Source organism: Chlamydotis macqueenii, chromosome 1 (assembly GCF_036417535.1).
Source record: "Chlamydotis macqueenii isolate bChlMac1 chromosome 1, bChlMac1.mat, whole genome shotgun sequence".
In the NCBI taxonomy this organism is placed as follows: domain Eukaryota; kingdom Metazoa; phylum Chordata; class Aves; order Otidiformes; family Otididae; genus Chlamydotis; species Chlamydotis macqueenii.
The window spans coordinates 88,037,705-88,056,342 of NC_141556.1; the positions used below are offsets into that span (position 1 = coordinate 88,037,705).

The 18,638-nt window shown below is 45.7% G+C and overlaps 1 protein-coding gene across 2 annotated transcripts in view; it reads right to left on the reverse strand.

Annotated features, from left to right (window-relative positions):
- SIDT1 (SID1 transmembrane family member 1) overlaps nucleotides 1–18,638 on the reverse strand; it is a 46,485-nt gene that overhangs the window by 17,526 nt on the left and 10,321 nt on the right. For both annotated transcript variants that reach the window (XM_086768285.1, XM_086768197.1), the window contains exons 2-10: nucleotides 11,286–11,407; nucleotides 10,155–10,325; nucleotides 9,644–9,689; nucleotides 6,920–7,021; nucleotides 5,708–5,791; nucleotides 4,962–5,055; nucleotides 3,599–3,670; nucleotides 3,119–3,212; nucleotides 1,423–1,466 (exon numbers count right to left, since the gene is read on the reverse strand). In XM_086768285.1, the coding sequence (XP_086624411.1) occupies nucleotides 1,423–1,466; nucleotides 3,119–3,212; nucleotides 3,599–3,670; nucleotides 4,962–5,055; nucleotides 5,708–5,791; nucleotides 6,920–7,021; nucleotides 9,644–9,689; nucleotides 10,155–10,216 (598 nt within the window). In that variant the 5' untranslated portion in view covers nucleotides 10,217–10,325; nucleotides 11,286–11,407. The remainder of the gene's footprint in view (nucleotides 1–1,422; nucleotides 1,467–3,118; nucleotides 3,213–3,598; nucleotides 3,671–4,961; nucleotides 5,056–5,707; nucleotides 5,792–6,919; nucleotides 7,022–9,643; nucleotides 9,690–10,154; nucleotides 10,326–11,285; nucleotides 11,408–18,638) is intronic.

Genomic DNA, 18,638 nt, shown 5'->3' on the forward strand with positions numbered 1-18,638 from the left:
GCCTGTGCCCTGCAGCTTCTTCGGGAACTTCCCAAGCACCAGAATTTAACTTCTACCTCTCGCCAGGGCAGCTTGAAAAGCAGTTTCTCAGCTGCCTTCGGCACTTGCACCCCCAGCTGCACCACCAGCAGCACTCCCTGGGGCTTCTGGTCTCATCTGGCTGAGACTGGGCCTCCTTGCCTTAGACAGTGATCCCTTGTCACCAGCCTGGAGCTCTTCCAGAGCCTCAGCCACATCCCTGCAGCTTCCCTAAACTCCTGACACACAGGCCCTTCCCATTTCTCCAGTGGCCTAAGACATACTGTTGTCTCACAGCAGCATCCATCCCAAATGACTTAAATTTAGAATATTTTAAAGCACATTTTTACAGTCCCCTGCTCATTTGGTTGTGAAGAAAGCCTTTCACAAACATTCCACATACAGGGATGCCTATGTGGATCTCAGTGGCTGAGGAAGCAACTCCTGAAAAGCCAAATGCCTCAAAATATTAACCCAAGTAATGCCAGGTCAGAGTGACATTCCAGTGCTGATCCTTTAAGCACAACTCAGTTATGCTTATCTGGTGGTACGTAGCAGACCAGAGAGACTGAAGAAGCCGGGGAGTAAAAAAGGGAACACACCAAGAACCTTTCAATGCTGCCAAAACATAATGTCCTCCCTTTCCCCAGGAGAGAGGTAGAAATGACTACGCCTTTATCCGCAGACCAATAATTTGAACTACTTTGCAGGCACTAAATATTTAAACAAAATTAAACAGCCAGCCTCCTACACATCTCCAGAAAGCAGAAATTCCCAGCGCCCCCCCACCCACATGACAAAAATTTCCGTCTTTCACTGGTAGCCTCTTACATGCAGCTATGTTTTTATAACGCAGAAATCTACAGTATGTTGAAATGTGGGTGCAGCATAAAGTAAACTGAATCCAACACCAAAGTAAATAACAAACACCACTACCTAACTGTATTAGTCATTCATTCACTTGGTTGTCTGCAACTCACAGTCAAAGAAAAATTAAAATTTAAATTAAATTTAAAAGTTAGAGACTCCATGCTTAAACCAGGCAGAGGAAATCTTAAAGCATAAGAGCCGACAAACTCACAGTGCCTTGTTTAGAAATGAACAGACCTGGCAGCATTAGCCTGTAGCCAGGTCTAGCCAAGGCTTGCCCTTCCTCCACCCTTCTAAAAACCAGCTCCTCAGGGTTGGGGTCAGGACCAGGTTCAGAGGAGCCTGCTTCAAGCACCCTCTCTCTTGTGAGGGCAAAAAGGAAGCTCTAACATCTTTCATCAGCACAATGTGGTACACGTACAGGGAAGAATGCTTGAAGGGACAGAAGGTATTTCACTGACAGCCTGTTCTTGCCTGGCCTGGGATCTGTGCTGTTCACTTAAAGCTGTCACACACCAGAAAGAGAGACCTTACCATTCTCAGGACTCAATCTCCCAGCTGAAGCCTTCCTCTGAATCCTGAAAAGGAACAGACAGCTCTCATGAGACAGCAAACAAACCCCATCACCTGCCAGCCATGGCAGGATTATCTAGGACACCAATAGATAAATATGGTGCAAGCTCTAAAAACCAAACAATAAACCACAAAATAAACAAACAAAACTAACAACAAAAAAAAGAAAAACACTGTTTGGACTAGACACGGCTCAGCTATGACTGCTTGCTGTCCACTTTTACAATTTCCAAAGCAACATAGGTTTTTTTTACCCCCCCCAACTATCCACCGGAGGCAGGACAACCAGTTACATGACCATCCTATCCTATGCTTCTCAGCATGTTGTAGAGACTCTCAGACCACCTTCCGAAATCCAGCTCCCCCACTCAGGGGACCGAGTGCATGAGAACCTACTGAAAGGGCAGCAGGAGCTAGAGGCACGCATCAGCACGATGCTTAAGCCACTGATACCACCTCCTTCAATGCAAGTGCCGAGCAGGGGAGGGTAAGAAAAAACACACATTTGCCCACAACAACAACAACAAAAAATACAACAGCAAAAAAGAGCACATGTATACAGTTAAGTAATTTCACTGAATTGTTCCAATGAACTGTTGTATCATTGACGTGCCTTGAAGTTAAGCTATGCCCCTGTCTTGAAACTCATTTCCAAACTTTTAAGATCTCCCCTTTGAAGCAGCTGAGAGCTCTTTGCCACGTTCCATCTGAGGAGCTGGCTGACAAGCATGGCTTCCAAAAACAAACCTCCTACTTGCTAAAGCTTTCCACGGTTCTTCTCATGCCAACCTTTGCCTACTAGGCTTAAAAGCAGCACTGAAGCCTCCACGCTTTGGACAAAGGATTTGCTTAACCATTGTCACTGCCTATACAGGTAGCAGTGATGGATGCCAAACAAACCCCACCATCCCCACACCTTAAGAGCACCTGCCCACTGCCCCACCAACGCTCTCATCCTGTGCTAGCAGTTACACATCCTACAGGGGCAAATCTTACCTCCCTTTTAGGCTGCTGACTCCTTCCTGCCCCTCTAGCCCTGCTCTCACTCAAGAGGACTTCAAGGTCACCTCCACAAAAAAAACAGGGAACCCTAGGGGGAGGGTCTTCCCTGAGCTGGGAAGAGTTTTGCTTTCCCCCCTACAAGAGCAACCTGTCATGGTAGCTGTGCCCAAGTTCACCTCAGATGCAGATACTGCCTTCAACACAAGCCCAGACAGTAAGGTCTGGGGCAGAGGAGGCAAGGCAGGAAGGAAACCAGCACTCTTGGGACTACAAGGCCCTGTTTGGGTCACTGCCACTTACTGCAGTACTCGGTCCAGCAATCTGGGAAGCACCTTGGTTCCCCAATACTCTAGCAAGCCATATCCCAGATTAGCTATCAAAATTCCCACCTGCCACCCACCATCCTTGTGTAAAGAAACTCAGGAGTAGGAGCACTTCAAAAGCTAGAGGGTAGAGCCTTATGTTTTCATCACTGCCATGATACTCACAGCAGAGGAAGAAAAATTTTCTGGCTGATGGTCAGTAGTCATGGACTTCTTTGGCTGCTCTGTTCAGATGCTTGCCACCCCACTTGCCCCAAATGCAGTGCAGAGTGAGGCATCTCTGCGGATGAGTAGAAACAGAAAGAATGTTCTTGTAAAGTCCCTCGACTCACCTGATGTAGTGCACAAAAGCAACCACCACGGAGCCCAGGTAAAAGGAGAGGAAACTCAGGAAGCTGAAGAACATGGCCTGGACATAAACAGACTCTGAGGAAAGAAAAGCATCAGTCAGTTCACAGTGCAGGGACAGCCCCTCTCAGAGCCAGTACTCCTATCTTGCTCTTCCCAAGACTACCTGGTGACAACACTCAGCCCCAAAGAGCCCTTCAAAGCCCATCTGCTTTCTTCAAGAGGAATCACCAGAACCTGTTGTAACCCATTTCTTCACCCCGACTACTAGCTGCTGTGCCCATGAGATCACCCTGTGCCACACAGCACCTCCTGGAAGCGACCAGGGCTTCAATTGGGTTTGACTCCTTTGGTGGTCCTTTCTGCACCATCCCATCAGAGGGCTGCTGGCCCAGCCATACCCTTCTATGCAGAAGTGCCAAGCTCCCCCATAAAGTTGCATTGCTCTGCCCAAAGACACTGACTTTTAATAGAGGGCACAATCGTCACTTGAAGGTTCTTCGTCCGCTGCAGATTCCAGGTACGGTTGACATTCCCTATGAGATGCAAAGTGTACAGCAAATGTAGAAAAGATCAAACGACAGTGATCTCTGGCCCTGATCTTAGTTCTCTGCACTTGCAAAAACACTAGGGTCTGGCTTTTCACTGTAATCTGTGTATGGTTTTGCTCTAACCCTCTCCCAGACTTGCCAATATACAGCCTTTTCCACATGCTTCCCCTCCCTATCCACAACCTGTTTTTCAGACTAGAAATCCCTGCTTGAGCCTTCCATACATTGCTCAAGTCTGGCTGCTTGAATTCCAAGGGCATCTTGTCTCCTACTCATCTAGTCACCAAAGGGTAGTTCCTCTCACTACAGATAACGGCATACCATTTTTTACTTTGGCCAAAGCTCTGCTGGCAAAACACTTCTGTGCAGGATGCCATACCAGCAAGTTATGTTTCTGCAGGGCTTAGAACACCCTGCCAGTACAGCTCTGGTGGTAGTTTTAGGATAAGAGAAAGACACCCAGAAGTTGACAATTATTTTTTAGGGGGGAAACTGGGGGCAAGGGTAGTGGGGGGGCTGTTGGGGGAGTCCAGTATATCTGCTGGTTGCAGTCCTGCTTCTCCTACAGGGAGGAAGCCATCTGGCTTTGAGGATAGGAATGTCCCCGCTCCAGTTCCAGCCACCTCATGAATGGTGGAGGCTTTACTTTTAACACTGCCCAGAAAGTGGACAGTGTTTTCTGGCTGGGAAAGGCACTAAAACAAGTCTCTTGTAAAAATTTTCCCTCAAGATTACTAATTTCTCCTGTTTCCTTAAGTTCAGGGCTGTCATAGATTCCAAGACAGCAGTGGGAGAACATGTTCTCCGCAGGAACTGCCATCTGGGCCTCCATGCAGGTAGGAGGACAATACAAATAGCAGGGCAGGAAAAAAAAACAAAACCAAAAACAAACTACCCAAAAAACCAAACCAAGCCAAAACAAAACAATAAACAAAAACCACCACCTCACAAAACAAAAAAAACAAACCCAAACCAAACCCAAAAGCTGTAAGCAGCATCGCCCAAATGTCTCCAGTATCTCCCAAGACACCAGTGACTCCTCCAAAAAGCACCTAACCACAGCAACTGAGGCACTGTACTAGCCAGCCACCTGGATAGAGCAAGACTTTTAACCTACCCAATAGTATCAAATTTATACTTCACTCTTCCTTTTAGCCACCTGGATAAGATAGAGCTATATGACCATCCCATGTCATCCCATAGGAAAGTCTGAAAGGACTCCCACTGCTCCATCACTCAGATGCAGCAGCCAAATCCATCTCCCAGCACAACTTACCATGAATGGAAGAAGGCACAGAACCCCCACAGGCATAATCCTCTGGCTTGATGACGAACACAACGAAGAACTGCTCACCTGGGAAGTCCTTTCTCTGCATGCGAGGACAGAAGACAACAGAATCCATGAGGAGTGAAGCAGACTCTCCCTCCAATGCAAAGCAGAAGTTATGATGCCCACAGGATCAGAGATCAGGTTTCAGTTGCTACACAGGCACCAGCCTTACAGAGACCTGACTGTTCTAGACAGAGCTTGGCTTCTGGGGATGCTTCCCTCATCCTTGCTGACAATAAGCTGACTGAGTTCAGCGGCACACAGTACAGCAGTGCCCCACTACAAGCAAACCAATGCTAATCCATTTATTTATTTTACTTAGTGCAAACCATCTACCTAAGCTTTGCTCATTATAAGGCCTGGCCCTACGGCCACCACTCAGTGGTAGAAAAGCCAAGGTTTGAACAGAAGACACCTGGCTGTAGCCACTCTGATGTAGAGCCTCAACACCTAAGACCTAATGCATCTACCCAAGCAAATGTAAGCAGGGTCTTGTAGTAAAAGGTAACATCACTTCTTCCACTTACATCAGCTGATCTAATAAAAAGCAAGGCTCACAGCCATACTAGACTCAACCAAATAAAACTAGTGATGGACAAGACAAGTGATTGAAAAAACTCCAACACTGGGGACTAAAGAAAAAAAAAAAGAGAGAGAAAAAACAAACAAACAAAAAAAAATCAGCATCTCACCTGCACAGTTATAGCTGCTTGCTTTGTCATAGACTGGTAAACACCGTTGAACTCCACATTATGGTCCAGGTCATACACTGGGCACTAAAACAGACACAACTAAGGGTTAAATCAGGCACAAAATACAAACTAATTTTGTAGGGAGCCAGCAGGAGAACAGACAGTGCAGAGCATCAGAAAAAAAGCTCTACTTGGGATGACAAAGGGAACAAAACAACCAAGACCCATTCAGAAGTTAGAAAAGCTGCTCTGAATACACCAGTTGTGGCCTGCACTCACTGATCCCAGCATTCTCACAGGAGGGCTGCAGTGTAATCCTAGAAGAGGATTCAGCCAGACTGATCACTATTCCCACAGCACGGTGCGTATGTTCAGCTGCACACTGTCTGTGTCCCACGCTTTGTGGTCTGCACTATATGCCAAGTACTTCCCCTCATTTTACTCCTTCCCACTATTCTTAGTACGTGACAGGTTGAAAGTCACCTGTCAGTCTCTCCTCCTGCCCTTCTACCATTCAAACATAGGGATGTGGGCAGGAGTTGATGTTACCCCTTCCTCTCCTCACCCCAGGAATTAAAGGCCAGAACCTCAGAGCCAGCAGCCAAGGCATCTGGCACCTCTGTCACCACCTCGCTGCTCCCACACTGCAGATCCCTGCCTCATCCACGGAGAAGGGAGCCAAGCCTCCATGGCAGGGAACAGTTGCTCTCCGCTTCCTGGGAAATGGGATGATTAAGTGTGAAGAGAGAAAATCTAATTGGAAAGGAGAAGAGACCTCATGTCTGGAAATCAGAAGTTCCCCATGCTGCCCTGAGCCTGGGGAGAGTCAAGAGAACAGCATTGTCCCCTCCCTCAGCCATTAGTATCCCATCCAACACCACTCCACAGAAAGATGGACCCATGTTGCAAAGCAGCAGGGTGTTAAACCTTACAGGGGGAACATGATAACAAATACCCTGTGGACAGGCTGGAGAGGAACAGGTTGCTTGCTTATTTGCAACAAAAATCTCTGTATGAGCTGCTTCAACTCAGCCTCTGTCTTTGCCTCCTTCCTACACTATTTTCATTCCTCTTTCAGGGCCCCCCTTCACCCCCACAATACGAGGGTGAAGCCCTTCCTAGGGCTTTTATCTCTGTAGGGGCACAGAGCCACTTGCAGGAGGACACAGAGCTCCAGCAGACAGCTCCTTGTCCTTCTCTGCTCAGACTTACCACAATATCTTGGACGGAGACAACTGAGCATGGGTAGACTGCATCAGACACCACTTTAATAATGACTGAATCGACATCTTGAGGAAATTTGTACAGAAAATACTGAGGAGAAAGCAGAGTGCTGAGAGTTAGGGTCCAGAAATCATCCCTGCCAGTAGCTTCAGAGCCTTCCTAAGGTACTTGCACAGCCCAAGCTAGGCTTCGGGGTTGGACGTGGAGGGCTTTCACAAAAACTCAGCTTTCAAATATTAGGACCTTACATTACACAACAGCAGATTAAATATGTACAGACAACTCTCCCCCTTGCACAGCACACTGTTAAACACAGACGTCTTCAACATGCAAGATACAGCAGAGCTTCTGCTCCCCTTAAGCTTTTTTCCACCTGATCAAGCTAAAGTGACTCCATTTTATGTCACTATGAGCAATTTCCAGACGTTTCCATACTGCTAGCTGTACTTTACAGATGGAACATATCATGGAGTTTATCTCAGATGAGTCACCTCAAAGAGAGACTGTGGAAAGTATTAGGTCAAATGGCTGAACTGTAAGAGTTTAATAAATAAATGCCTGATATTAGTTGTAGAATTTGGAGGGTTTTTTTGTTTTCTTTGTTTTCGAGGGTGGAGATTTCTTCTCACTTCAGCTTTGAAAATAATTCAGCTATAACTCTGAAGAAAATTGGGAGAAAATAATACCTGGTAATATTCCTACTTTTTCTCTGTGGTAAGGAATGGTGTTTCTTGTGCTTTGAGGAGGCTGACAGTACAGTCTGTGGGCTCAGGAGAGGCCTTTCCTTGACCCTGCAAAGGTCTTTTCAGATTTGGGCAAAAGATGTCCCAGGCAACATCATTACTTGCATATTTTCTCAGTAAAAGTTCAACTTACTACTGCAGGCAGCTGCTGGAGAAGTAGGGTTTCTGTGCCCACCGCAGCAGGCGGGCTTGCTGCAAGGGCTTCCACCACCCCATTCAGAGCCCAGATCCCAAGAGCTTGGGCTTATAGTCCCAGCTACTGCAAGAGGCTCATGGGCACCTCACCCCACCTCAAAGGGTACAAGCTGAAGACTGCCACCAGCCACCCTCCTCCCTTCCTCATGTCACCTGTCAGCCGCTGCTAACACCCTGGGGCAGTCATAGGCCATGGAGACAGAAGCTACCACAGCTTCTGCTCCAAAACAGAGACACTCCCAAGCAGCCAGCTCCCCTTTTATCACATAAACCTCAGTGCTGAGCAATGGCCAGGCGCTTCCTATTTCCCTTCCCAGGAAGTACGGCCCCGAACTGGAGGGGCAGGGATAAGCAAGAAATTACCTAGGCTTTTTCCCAGTTTTCCCATTTCTACTAAAGCATTTATTCCTACCACCCCTCTCCAAGCAGGGCCCCTTCACTGCTGAGGGAACACTGGCTCCAACTGCAAGTCCTTACAAACTGAAAACTCACCAAGCCAGTTTCTTCAGCAGACCGTGTTTTATTTCTGCCTAGCAAGGACACTGGCGATCTGAGCTCCTTGGTTTCCCAGGTGCACTACCCTCAGAAAGCTTAAGGTTCTTCAGGAAGTCACCCATGAGGACCCTTCTATAATTTTCCAGTCTTAGGGCTATTCCAACACCCCTCTAGATTTTGAAATGTCTTTTTAAATTTTCTTTCCCCCACAGAGTACTTACTTTGATTTACAAAAAACTCAGAATTATACCAATTAAGAAGCACTCATCTACTCTCTACATCTGGGCTAGAATTAAGTCACCAATCTCATACTGTTATTTGTGACAAATAATAGACTAAAATTACAAAGCTAATTCCAGGTCAGATTCTAAACACTCTACAATCAAATTACAAGATCTTAAGTAATAAGGGTTTATGAAGAGCCACCACCATTCCCTATGCTTCTATAGTAAAAAATATTGGATGTATCTGCAAGCTAGCTTAAGACATTCAACAGCAAAAAAGATTAGCTGGAGTGCTTGGTAATAGAAAACTTAAAATTAAGTGGTGTTACTAACAGTGATAGCAACAACAAAAATGGAGTACCAGACAGCCTGGGTAAATTACATATCTCCCCACCTTTACCAGCTCCTGTATCACTATGGTTACCACCAACAGCATTTTCATTCAAGAGAGGACTCGTGGTCTCTGCACGGCTCTAAACAAGGCTGCTCAGTTGGATGCGCTGTACATGCATACTCTCTTCTGAACTAATAATCAGACTTATCAGGCATTTCATTTATCACCTCACAACCTGACTTGCTGCCCTGAGCAAGGAATAACAGTCTGAGTTCTGTTGTACCCTTACAGCCTATTTATATGTCTCCAGTAAAGACCGCATCTTGGTCAGTCACGCTAGGACAACTGAACCAGTGCTGTCTGAACAAGGCACTGGTGCACACCATCTCACTTCCCATGAAGTGTAGCAGTCCAAGGGCCTCTGGACTTCTGTACTTTTCTGGAATTTCCTGAACTGCAGACACTATTCATTTGCTCTGGCCATGGTTTTTGGTTCACTTAATTGCTTTGCAAGAGGACCCAAAGGTGCCCCTACAGAGGCTGAGGTACTGCCACCTCTTCACTATACACACAGAAAACTCAGCAGTAAAGAAGTTTCCCTGCATCCTAAGAGGGAAACGACCTAGTCATAGAAGGCTTTTGCCACCTCTAACAAAGTATCACGTTAACCATTTGGATGCGGTAAGACATACAAGCAACGCTACACAAGACTCCTCCTTACCTGGGGCTGGGAAGGGCTGGCAGTGAAGTTAAAGGCTTTGTTGGTTCTAGAAAAGAAATGTCAGCATGTTGAAGTCTAAAACTTTCAGAGTTGGAATACACAGAAAGTACCTTCAGTTTAATCAAAAGAAAACGGGTAATGATTTTAAACTAAAAGAGAGTAGACTTAGACTAGATATAAGGGAGAAATTTTATACAGTGAGGATGGTGGAACACTGGAACAGGTTGCCCAGAGAGGTGGTGGATGCCCCATCCCTGGAAATATTCAAGGCCAGGTTGGACAGGGCTCTGAGCAACCTGATCTGGTTGAAGATGTCGCTGCCCCTTGCAGGGGGATTGGACTAGATTATCTTTGGAGGTCCCTTCCAACCCAAACTATTCTATAATTCTAGGAAGAAAAAAAAAAAAAAAAATTTTTTTCCCTGAGAAGGAAAAACAGTAGGCAAATGAACCAAATCCTTTATAACAGCTATATGAAGAAATTACATTTGTATTCTCACATCCCAGCTTACTCAAGTTGGAAGTTCTTGAGCCTGGTGACTAGCAGCTCATATGCAATATTAAACGGTGCCATGGAAGCGACGTCCACAAATATAACCTGGTCTGAGGGTCCTGTCTCAGCTGTTGGCTCAGAGGGACAGAGGGTTCGACTCACTTCTTGGTAATTGTAGGTCCTCTGATAGCTACGACACCCAAGGGAAGAAGGGAAGGAAAAATTGGATGGAAAAAAAGAGACAGTTTGCAGTTAAAAAGTTGTTTGGCAGTTAAGAACAACATAGTTTTTCCCCTGCTTGCATAACTGAAATACTAATCTGAAAGGCTAAAACCATTCAGTCTTTTATTCAGAGCTCAAACTCCACCTCTGTTGCTTCTTGTGGTCTGCACACGGGACTGGCCATCCCCAACATTTCACTTCCCTTGAGGCTGCCTGTGCTGCCTGCAGATCTAGCACATCTGCCATTTGCTGGAGGCAGAGAGAGCAATGACAGCACAGAACAGCCACTGCTGTAACCGTTCCCTGCCTCAGGTAAGACACTGCAGAGTATCTGTTGCCTGGTGCCAGGATTTTAGCCACAGGATGAAACCTCACAACTCAGATGGTCTAAGGTGCCTCAAAAGTCTCAGTACTTGCAGCCTAACTAGCTCCAAGGTGGCTGAAGATACACAGTAGCATCACTTTCACAAAGAAAACACCTCCAAAACAACCATCACCCCCTAGAATAGATTCAACTTGAGTGTACCCGGGGTAAGAAAGAGAGGAGAGCCCTTATTTCCCCAAATGCACTGTAAACCAGCAGTTAGGGTGCTCTTTAGAGACTGTTCAAATCCTGCTCCAAACTACAGCCCAAGAGCTACTTGCACACACCATAAGCAATTGCAGAAATGACAACAATGCCATTTAATAGCTTCACAAGCCTCCTGATACTCCATGTACATATTTGAGAAACTAACAGACAAGAGTACTCTGCTAAATAAGAGATACCAAATCCTGGTCTTCCTACGTTCAGCTAACAGCAACCAAGCATGCTTTGCAACCAAACCCTGTAGTCTACATGAGCAGCAACATCAAGCACTTGAGGAAGGCTGATGCTGCATACAACTGGCAGACCAGCACGTTACAAGGAAGAGACTCCAGTACTTACAGGCCTCGAAAAATTAGTGGGACCTGCCACGACAGCACTCCCTTCTGTTGGCGAACTACAAACAGGACAGGATATTGGAGGTTCTCAGAGCTGCTGTTCACGTATACCCGCACTGCGTCTACCTGTGGGAAGGGAAAGGAGAGTACAGATCAGTGTTAGTCAAACACAAAAAACAAGACAAATCCAAATCTAGATGGGAGAAGCCTGTCCCCTTCCTCAGTCTGACCTAGATGCTGGCAATATCCACAGGGAGATCAGTAGTGTTTGTCACTGGACTAATTATTCACATCCAGAGGTTACTTACAGAAGTGCCTCCTTGCTGTTGTTCTAATCCAGAATCACAGCCCTGTCCCCCGATCAGAGGTGACTGTCAGACAAGATGCAGTGGACAAAGGCAGCAGACGTAAGAGGAAGAGAGTTCAGTAGCTTCCACTTGAGCAACCCAAATAACTTCTGTTATAAAATTAAGCAAACACACACAAAACAGAGAGCCCTCAGTTTACTAATTGCTTTGAGAAAGAAGCAAGCAGTTTGTTTGCACCAAGTGGAAATGGCACCACTTCCATGTGAAAAGAACATCTCTTTAGCTCCCTCTCCAGAGCTGTGCATGTTGCTCAAGAAAACAGGGTGTAAGAAGGCATAACTCATCAGAAGAGACAGTACATGCCAGTTAGAGGCCTTTAATTGATGAACGCATATTAGGTAGATATGACATAAACATTTTAAGCCCACCACATCTTGAAAAAAATCTCACTAGATCAGTGAAAGACTTTTCATGGATATATCAGCTTTATACCCTACAAGAAGAGTGAAGGCAGAAGAGGGTGCCATCTTCTGAAAAAAACCTACAGAGTTAGCAAGGTAGCAGAAGGGCAGCTACCAGAGATGGCAGCTTATGCTTACGCTGAGGATACCAGGTTCAGAAAAAAGGCTTGCATCTGGAATCACAAGTCTAAAATAAAATTTCCTATTTATTCTTGCTTACTGATTCTAGAACTAAATTCTTCCAGGAGTTTAGTTTCCTAGAACAAAACACCTTCTTGAAAGCCATAATCATTAACAACTTTCCTGCCATCATCACCGTAACAGAGAAGCTACAGCCACCAATTCCTAAAAAATAAAGTCTTCAACAAAAAGACAGCACAAATAATTTAACTAAAATCCCTTTGAGATAGAAGGGCAAACACTGGAATCTTTTTGCATTGCCTTCTGATTTCTAAACCTTTGCAATACTCTTTTGGCATGCCTTCCAACTTTTCCTTCTGACCACAAGAACTACATACACAATTTTGTTTCCAAGTACTTTTCACAGTAGAGTGCTGAAATCAAGTTAAGAAAAACACCATCACAAAGCAAGACTCACAGGTAACACCTGAAGGGCATCAACACACTAGGCTATCACCACCAGACAGCACTGGAAGGTTACTCTGTGGCTTCCTTAGTCTCTGGCTGCCCAGCTTGGCTCAGGGAGCCAAGCCAACACAGACTGGTACAACTGGGAAACACAAGGACTAGGCTGAACCAGCTGTTGCTTGTTTGTAGGTGTTTGCTGTAGTCGCTGTGACAAGGAACAGGGACCCCAAGCAAAGTGACATTGAACTGAACAAGAAAACAAATCTAAGGACCATAAAGACATGATGGTCAAGCCAGGGTCCTGCAAGCACGTGGAGCCGTTCTCCGTCCACGGGGAAACGAACTATCATTGCAGAAAGGACATTCCAGCTACCTGTCCAGCCACTTTTTGCCCATGAAACAGTTCAAGTGAATTACACTACATACCACTCTGTGAACCCTCCAGGGCTCAGCACCCCAGCACAGTGCAATGGGGAACTTGCATCAGACTCAGCAAATAGTATTACTGGCTTACACATCCTCAGCTACTCATAAATGCAAGCTAGCATTCTAGCTAGAAATTATCTTCTGCACCGACTTCAGGAATATAGAACAGAACTCACTATGTGGGTTACGCATATGTTGCGGATGGCCAGGTTTACTTTAAATGAGTACAAATCATCTGTATTCATTGGAAGACCTACAAAGTTGTATCTCTACTTCTTCTAAATTCTCAATTTAATAAGTATAATGGGTTTTTTAAGTATATACTAATTCTGAGTGGTATTAAAAAAAAAAAAAAATTAAAAAGTACTACTTTTATAGTTCGCCCAGGCTTTGGACACAGAATTGAAAGTTCCATACAAGTAAGAACACTTCTTTCCACCTTGGATCTTCCCTTTCAGCAAATTTAGTATTTTCAGTATTGATTCTAAGAGGAAAAACACAAACAGCAATTCACAGGCTGTTTAGAAAAAGTCAGCCAAATGAAAAAAACCTGCTCTCAGCTATCCTGTGAAACACATGAGAGCTCTATCTTTCTGTCATAAAAAGGACAGCTTTTTATATCTATTAAGATACACTAGGGATAATTCTATTATTTAGTCTTAATGCCCCTTGGAAATCCCAGTTCTTCCCACTATTGCATCACAGTGCATAATCAGCAAGTCATTTATCTCCAGTGGTGCAGCGTATTATTCAGCTTTAGTAGTTTCTCACATCACTTGGCTTACACAGGTGAGAATACACACTACCTGTATTCTACAGTGTATTATTTGATGATCCCATAGACATGTAATTAAATACTGTTTCATAAGCAGACAAGCACAATACTGTCAACACAAGACTAAATAACTATTTTTAATACCAGTACTTCATAGTCCGAGACCTTCACTAGACACTTCAGGTGATCTCAAATGTCTGTTGGGCCAATTTGTGGAATTCCTAGACTTCAATATGAAGAGAGTAGGATACCACACCATGACCACATCCCTGAAAACTTCTACATATGATGCAAGGAAGTGTTTTCTTAATATTCACCAGACAAAGCAGAGCTCTCTGAGTGCTGTCCAAAAGTGAAGGATTTTTTTCCCCCCAAAGTTTGCAAGGTATTGAGGTCTGCATGGCATCCTTACCACTAAAAGCTTTTCAAAACCCTTACCTGCATTGTGGAGCCCTGCATCAGATGTGGGGAAATTTGCTCTGCTTCACAATTGAGTAAAGTATCACATGAGCAGACCAAAATGATCATCACCGACCCCGTTAATACAGCTCATACCCAAACAGAAAGATGAGAAAACAACCCTCACTTACTTCAGGAGTACATAGCGGCAGGGGCTGGACCCTTATGGAGATGCAGTCCCAAGTGCGCCTTTGGGTGAACAACATCAGCCAGCCAGCAAGGCTGCTCGTGGGGACAGCAGCTGGGAGCTTGTGGGTGGAATTAGGCTGGCACCCCTGCTGCAAATGCTGCAGCACTGTTAACTTGACTTCCTTCCCCACTAAACCAGACTGGAGAATGGGAACAGGGAAACAGCTGGAAGATCTACAGCTCATGTGCTGTACATCCCAGCAGAGGACAAGAATTCATAACTGTGCTATGCCTCCATCTCAGTCTCGACTCCTATGCTGCATTCTGCCAATGCAGCCCAGAATCTGGGAGGAGCAAGTACCTGCGCAGCGTAGCTCACTGCTGAATGAGATGCCCTTGCAGGAGAGAGTAACTCACAGTGCCTAACAGAACATGAGCGTCCCATCTTCACCCTTTGTAACCCTACCATATCTTGCTCAGGGCAAAGTTGCTCAGGGCTCAGTTAGGTTCTCCACAGATAAAGACTTCACAACCTCTTCAGAAACCTGTTCCAGTCTTTAGCTGCCCTTACAGTTAGAAAAAAAAAAATTATTAAAAAAGTTCAGCTGGAACTTCCAGTGTTTCAGCTTGTTCCCATTGCCTCTTGTTCTGCCACTCTTGTCCAGGCACCCACTGAGAAGAACCTAGCTCTCCCTTCTCCATTCCCTCCCATTAGGTATTTATACACATTGATGAGATCCTCCTGAGCCTTCTCTTCTGCAGGCTGAACAATCTCAGCACCCTCAGCCTCTCCTCATACAAGAGATGCTCCAGTCCCTTCATCATCTTTGTGACCCTGCACTGGACTCACTCCACCATTTTCGTACTGGAGAGACCAGAACTGGACACATTACTCCAGGGGCAAAAGCTTTGCAGCTCTGCGACAGCCCAAGGCAACTCTATAGAGCATTACTCCCCCATCTTTTATAAGGCTAAGCTACCTCTGTAAAAGCCTCCTGGACAAGTCCAACAGTTTAACTTCTCATACAGTGACTCATTAGTGCTCCATTAACACACATTTTTACCCTGGTACCCTCCTGCTAGCCTTAATGTCCCCTGGTAAATGTAGCCAAAAGACTTACCATTTTCATTTCCTGTGAAAGGAAAGCTAATTTAGATCGTGTTTGCAGGTGCAATAACGCAGCTGAAAAATTTTGCAAGCTGGACCCTGTCAAGGCCCTGCTCAGCACAGACCTCCTGCTGCCGGTCCACATCCCAGTTTGAGCTCCTGCTGCTCCTCACCCAGGGTGCCTGGAATATACACAGGGCTACAAATTGCCTCCGCTTTGCTGTCAGCACTGATAGTTGCTTCTCTCCTTCACGTACAGGTGAATGCACTGAGCATGTCTTTTTTTTGAGATCTCAAGGCTCTGCCAGATTAGATACTTTACTAGACTAAGAGCAGTCAAGTTTCCTTTAAGGAAGGGGGGGGAGGGCGGGGAGAAGAGAGAGGAGGGTGGGGAGGAAAAGAACGAGACCTGCCTATGAATCCAAGGCTATTAGATGTTTACTCAGATAACAAAAAGCAACACCAAAACTCATTCATTCTGTTACGGACTGATCATCTATTTTCAGGCAGCCCTGCTGCTGCAGCAACTGTCACTCCAGATGCCTGCAGGGCCTGCTCAGGTAACCAAAGACTTTTGTGAGTTTTAGCTTCCCCCAGAGACTTAATATACAACTACTGAAAGGCCTCTTGATTTTGCAGTGACTCACTATATGCCGGCCGTCATCATCTCCATTTTACAGATGCTGAGACCTGAGCGTGCAAAAAGAGGCAGAGGGCCGCAAGGAACTCTGAGCTTAACTGGGGACAAACAGTGACAGTCATTCAAAGCCTGAGATCTGTCCCCGGTACAGTTTCTACTGCACGACCCTCAGAAACATCAGGTTAAGAAGGATGGTCTTACAAAGCCTGCAGGCCACAGCACACAGCTCCTGCTGCAGTACTGAATGTCCAAGAAGCTGCCTCATTTGCAGTACTTGGGGTGCACTCCTCTTTCCCCCCTCCAAGTCCCATCCTTCTGACACTTTCAAACAGTTGCCCAACTTCTGCTCCCCAGATGACAGATCTTTAAGTCTCCCTTCTGGGCAGCACTCAAGTATCCCACTCTCCTCCTCTTCGATGCTCTGCTGTCGCCTCACCTGGAGACGCTAGCCTGTTTTTCAAACCCTGGCGGCCCTCAAAGCTTCAGTCTTTGCAATCCGACCTCACAGCAATTCTGTTCATACAATTACATGAATTGCTGATCCCAATGTTATTATAAAATTACCGGAACTGACCTCCACAAAATGACACCTCTGTCTAGCCTAATCTTTGATCCTGATGACCAAAGTTTGTGCAAGATGAGTTTTGGAGGATAAACGCATGGCTTATCTGTGCCTCTTTTATTCTTGTGCCAGAGAAGGGCTGCAGCATTTCCCTGGGGGTATCAAGAGCAACAGCTGCCACAGGACTAGGATTTCTGCTCTGCATCTAGGCCAGTCTAAGAGGGCAAATCCTGCAGCCCACACCCTTCTACAAGAAAGGTTTAATCACTGCCCCTGTGGCACCTCTTCACCACAAAGGCAAAGGTTCAGGACACTTACAATGTTTGCTGTCTACAAGGCTCAACCATACAGTGCCTCTCAAAGGGACATTGTTATAAATCACAGAATTCAAGAACAGTTGAACTTGGAAGGGATCTCTGGAGATTCTCTTGTCCAAGCCCACTGCTCAAGCAGGGTCACCTAGAACATCGCATTGCTGGGAGGAGGGAACAGAAATGTTCCTTTGACTTTGAAATGAGACTTTGCCCAGTGCACAAATGAAGAGTCCAGCCCACTGCAGGATGTGTGTCCTGGCTGGGCATCATTACCAGTCTGGAGTGGAGTGGACAGCTTCTAATTAAGCAATTAGAGGCAATACTTCAATATCTCCATGGGTGGAGACTCCACAACCACTCTGAGCAACCTGACCTCTTACAGTACTTGATCACGCTTATAGTAAACAAAAAACAACCCAAACAAACAGTTTCCTATCTATCCCAGAGAGGGCAAGGGAAGGGAAACAAGTGATCTGGTGATTTGGTCTGGTCTGGTCTCCTTTGATAGGGAGAAGCCTGAGAGGGGAGAGAAGGTCCCTTCTCTCTGCTGTGATCCAGCTGTTAGACTCCTCATTTGCTTTCCCCCTCTCCACAAAACTAAGCTGACTATACACCACGTACAACATTTACTCAGCTTTGCTGCCACTTCCACTAGCTTATAATATTGCTAGTGTTATGCTAGTAAGAAACACAATTACCAGGAGGAGGGAGACAAGATTCTCAAGACTCCATATTCCTTAAAATCTAAGCACTTACTCTCATTTCTTACCCACATGGAAACTGGATTATGCTATATTACCACCATATATGACTTCTCTCCACCTTGCCTGTGTTTAGCACTGTTTTTTGCTCCCTGTAACAGCTGGTTAGAGCTCCCTTGCACTGTTCCCTTTATAAAAGCCCACAGGCAGGTGCCTTGAGCTCTCGTAGGTCAACATCTGGGGCAGCATCCAGCTGCATCGAGGCAGGACCACCTCTGGCCTCAGTATGGGCTCACAGGTGTGATTCCATTACACTTCTCATCCCTCTCACCTTTCTCTCTGCACCCTCCACAGGCAAAACTGCTTCCCAAGCCACACTCAAATAGGGTGCTTCAGACAGAGAGGAACATCAAAAAGTCACAAGCAACGTTTACAGAGCAGCTCATTAAGAAGATCCCAGTGCACTTGAAATTTCATCTCAATATATTAACAACTCACTGCTCTTCCCATGTTTGTACACAGCCCAGATCAATCAGGAGCATCACACCATCTAACTCCACCAAAATCTTTATAATAAAAGCCCAGGAAACAGAGATTACGAAGTTGGACAGACTGTGATTGAGGCTCCAGCCCATCTAGTTATTTACCCTGCTGCCTTCACCGCAGTAATATAGGGCTTCCTGTGGGCAAATGCTGCACTTCCAGTGGAGGGACCAGATCTCAGCCCTGGGATGCAGCTCTGGTCTCCCCCTCAGAGGTCGATGGGCCTCTGCCTGACATAATAGCTCTTCCTCCAAAACACAGCAATAAAACAGGTGCTCAAGCAATAAAACCTACTCAAGAAGTTCCCAGATCCTCCTCACCACTTGCAAATGAGCTTGGAGAT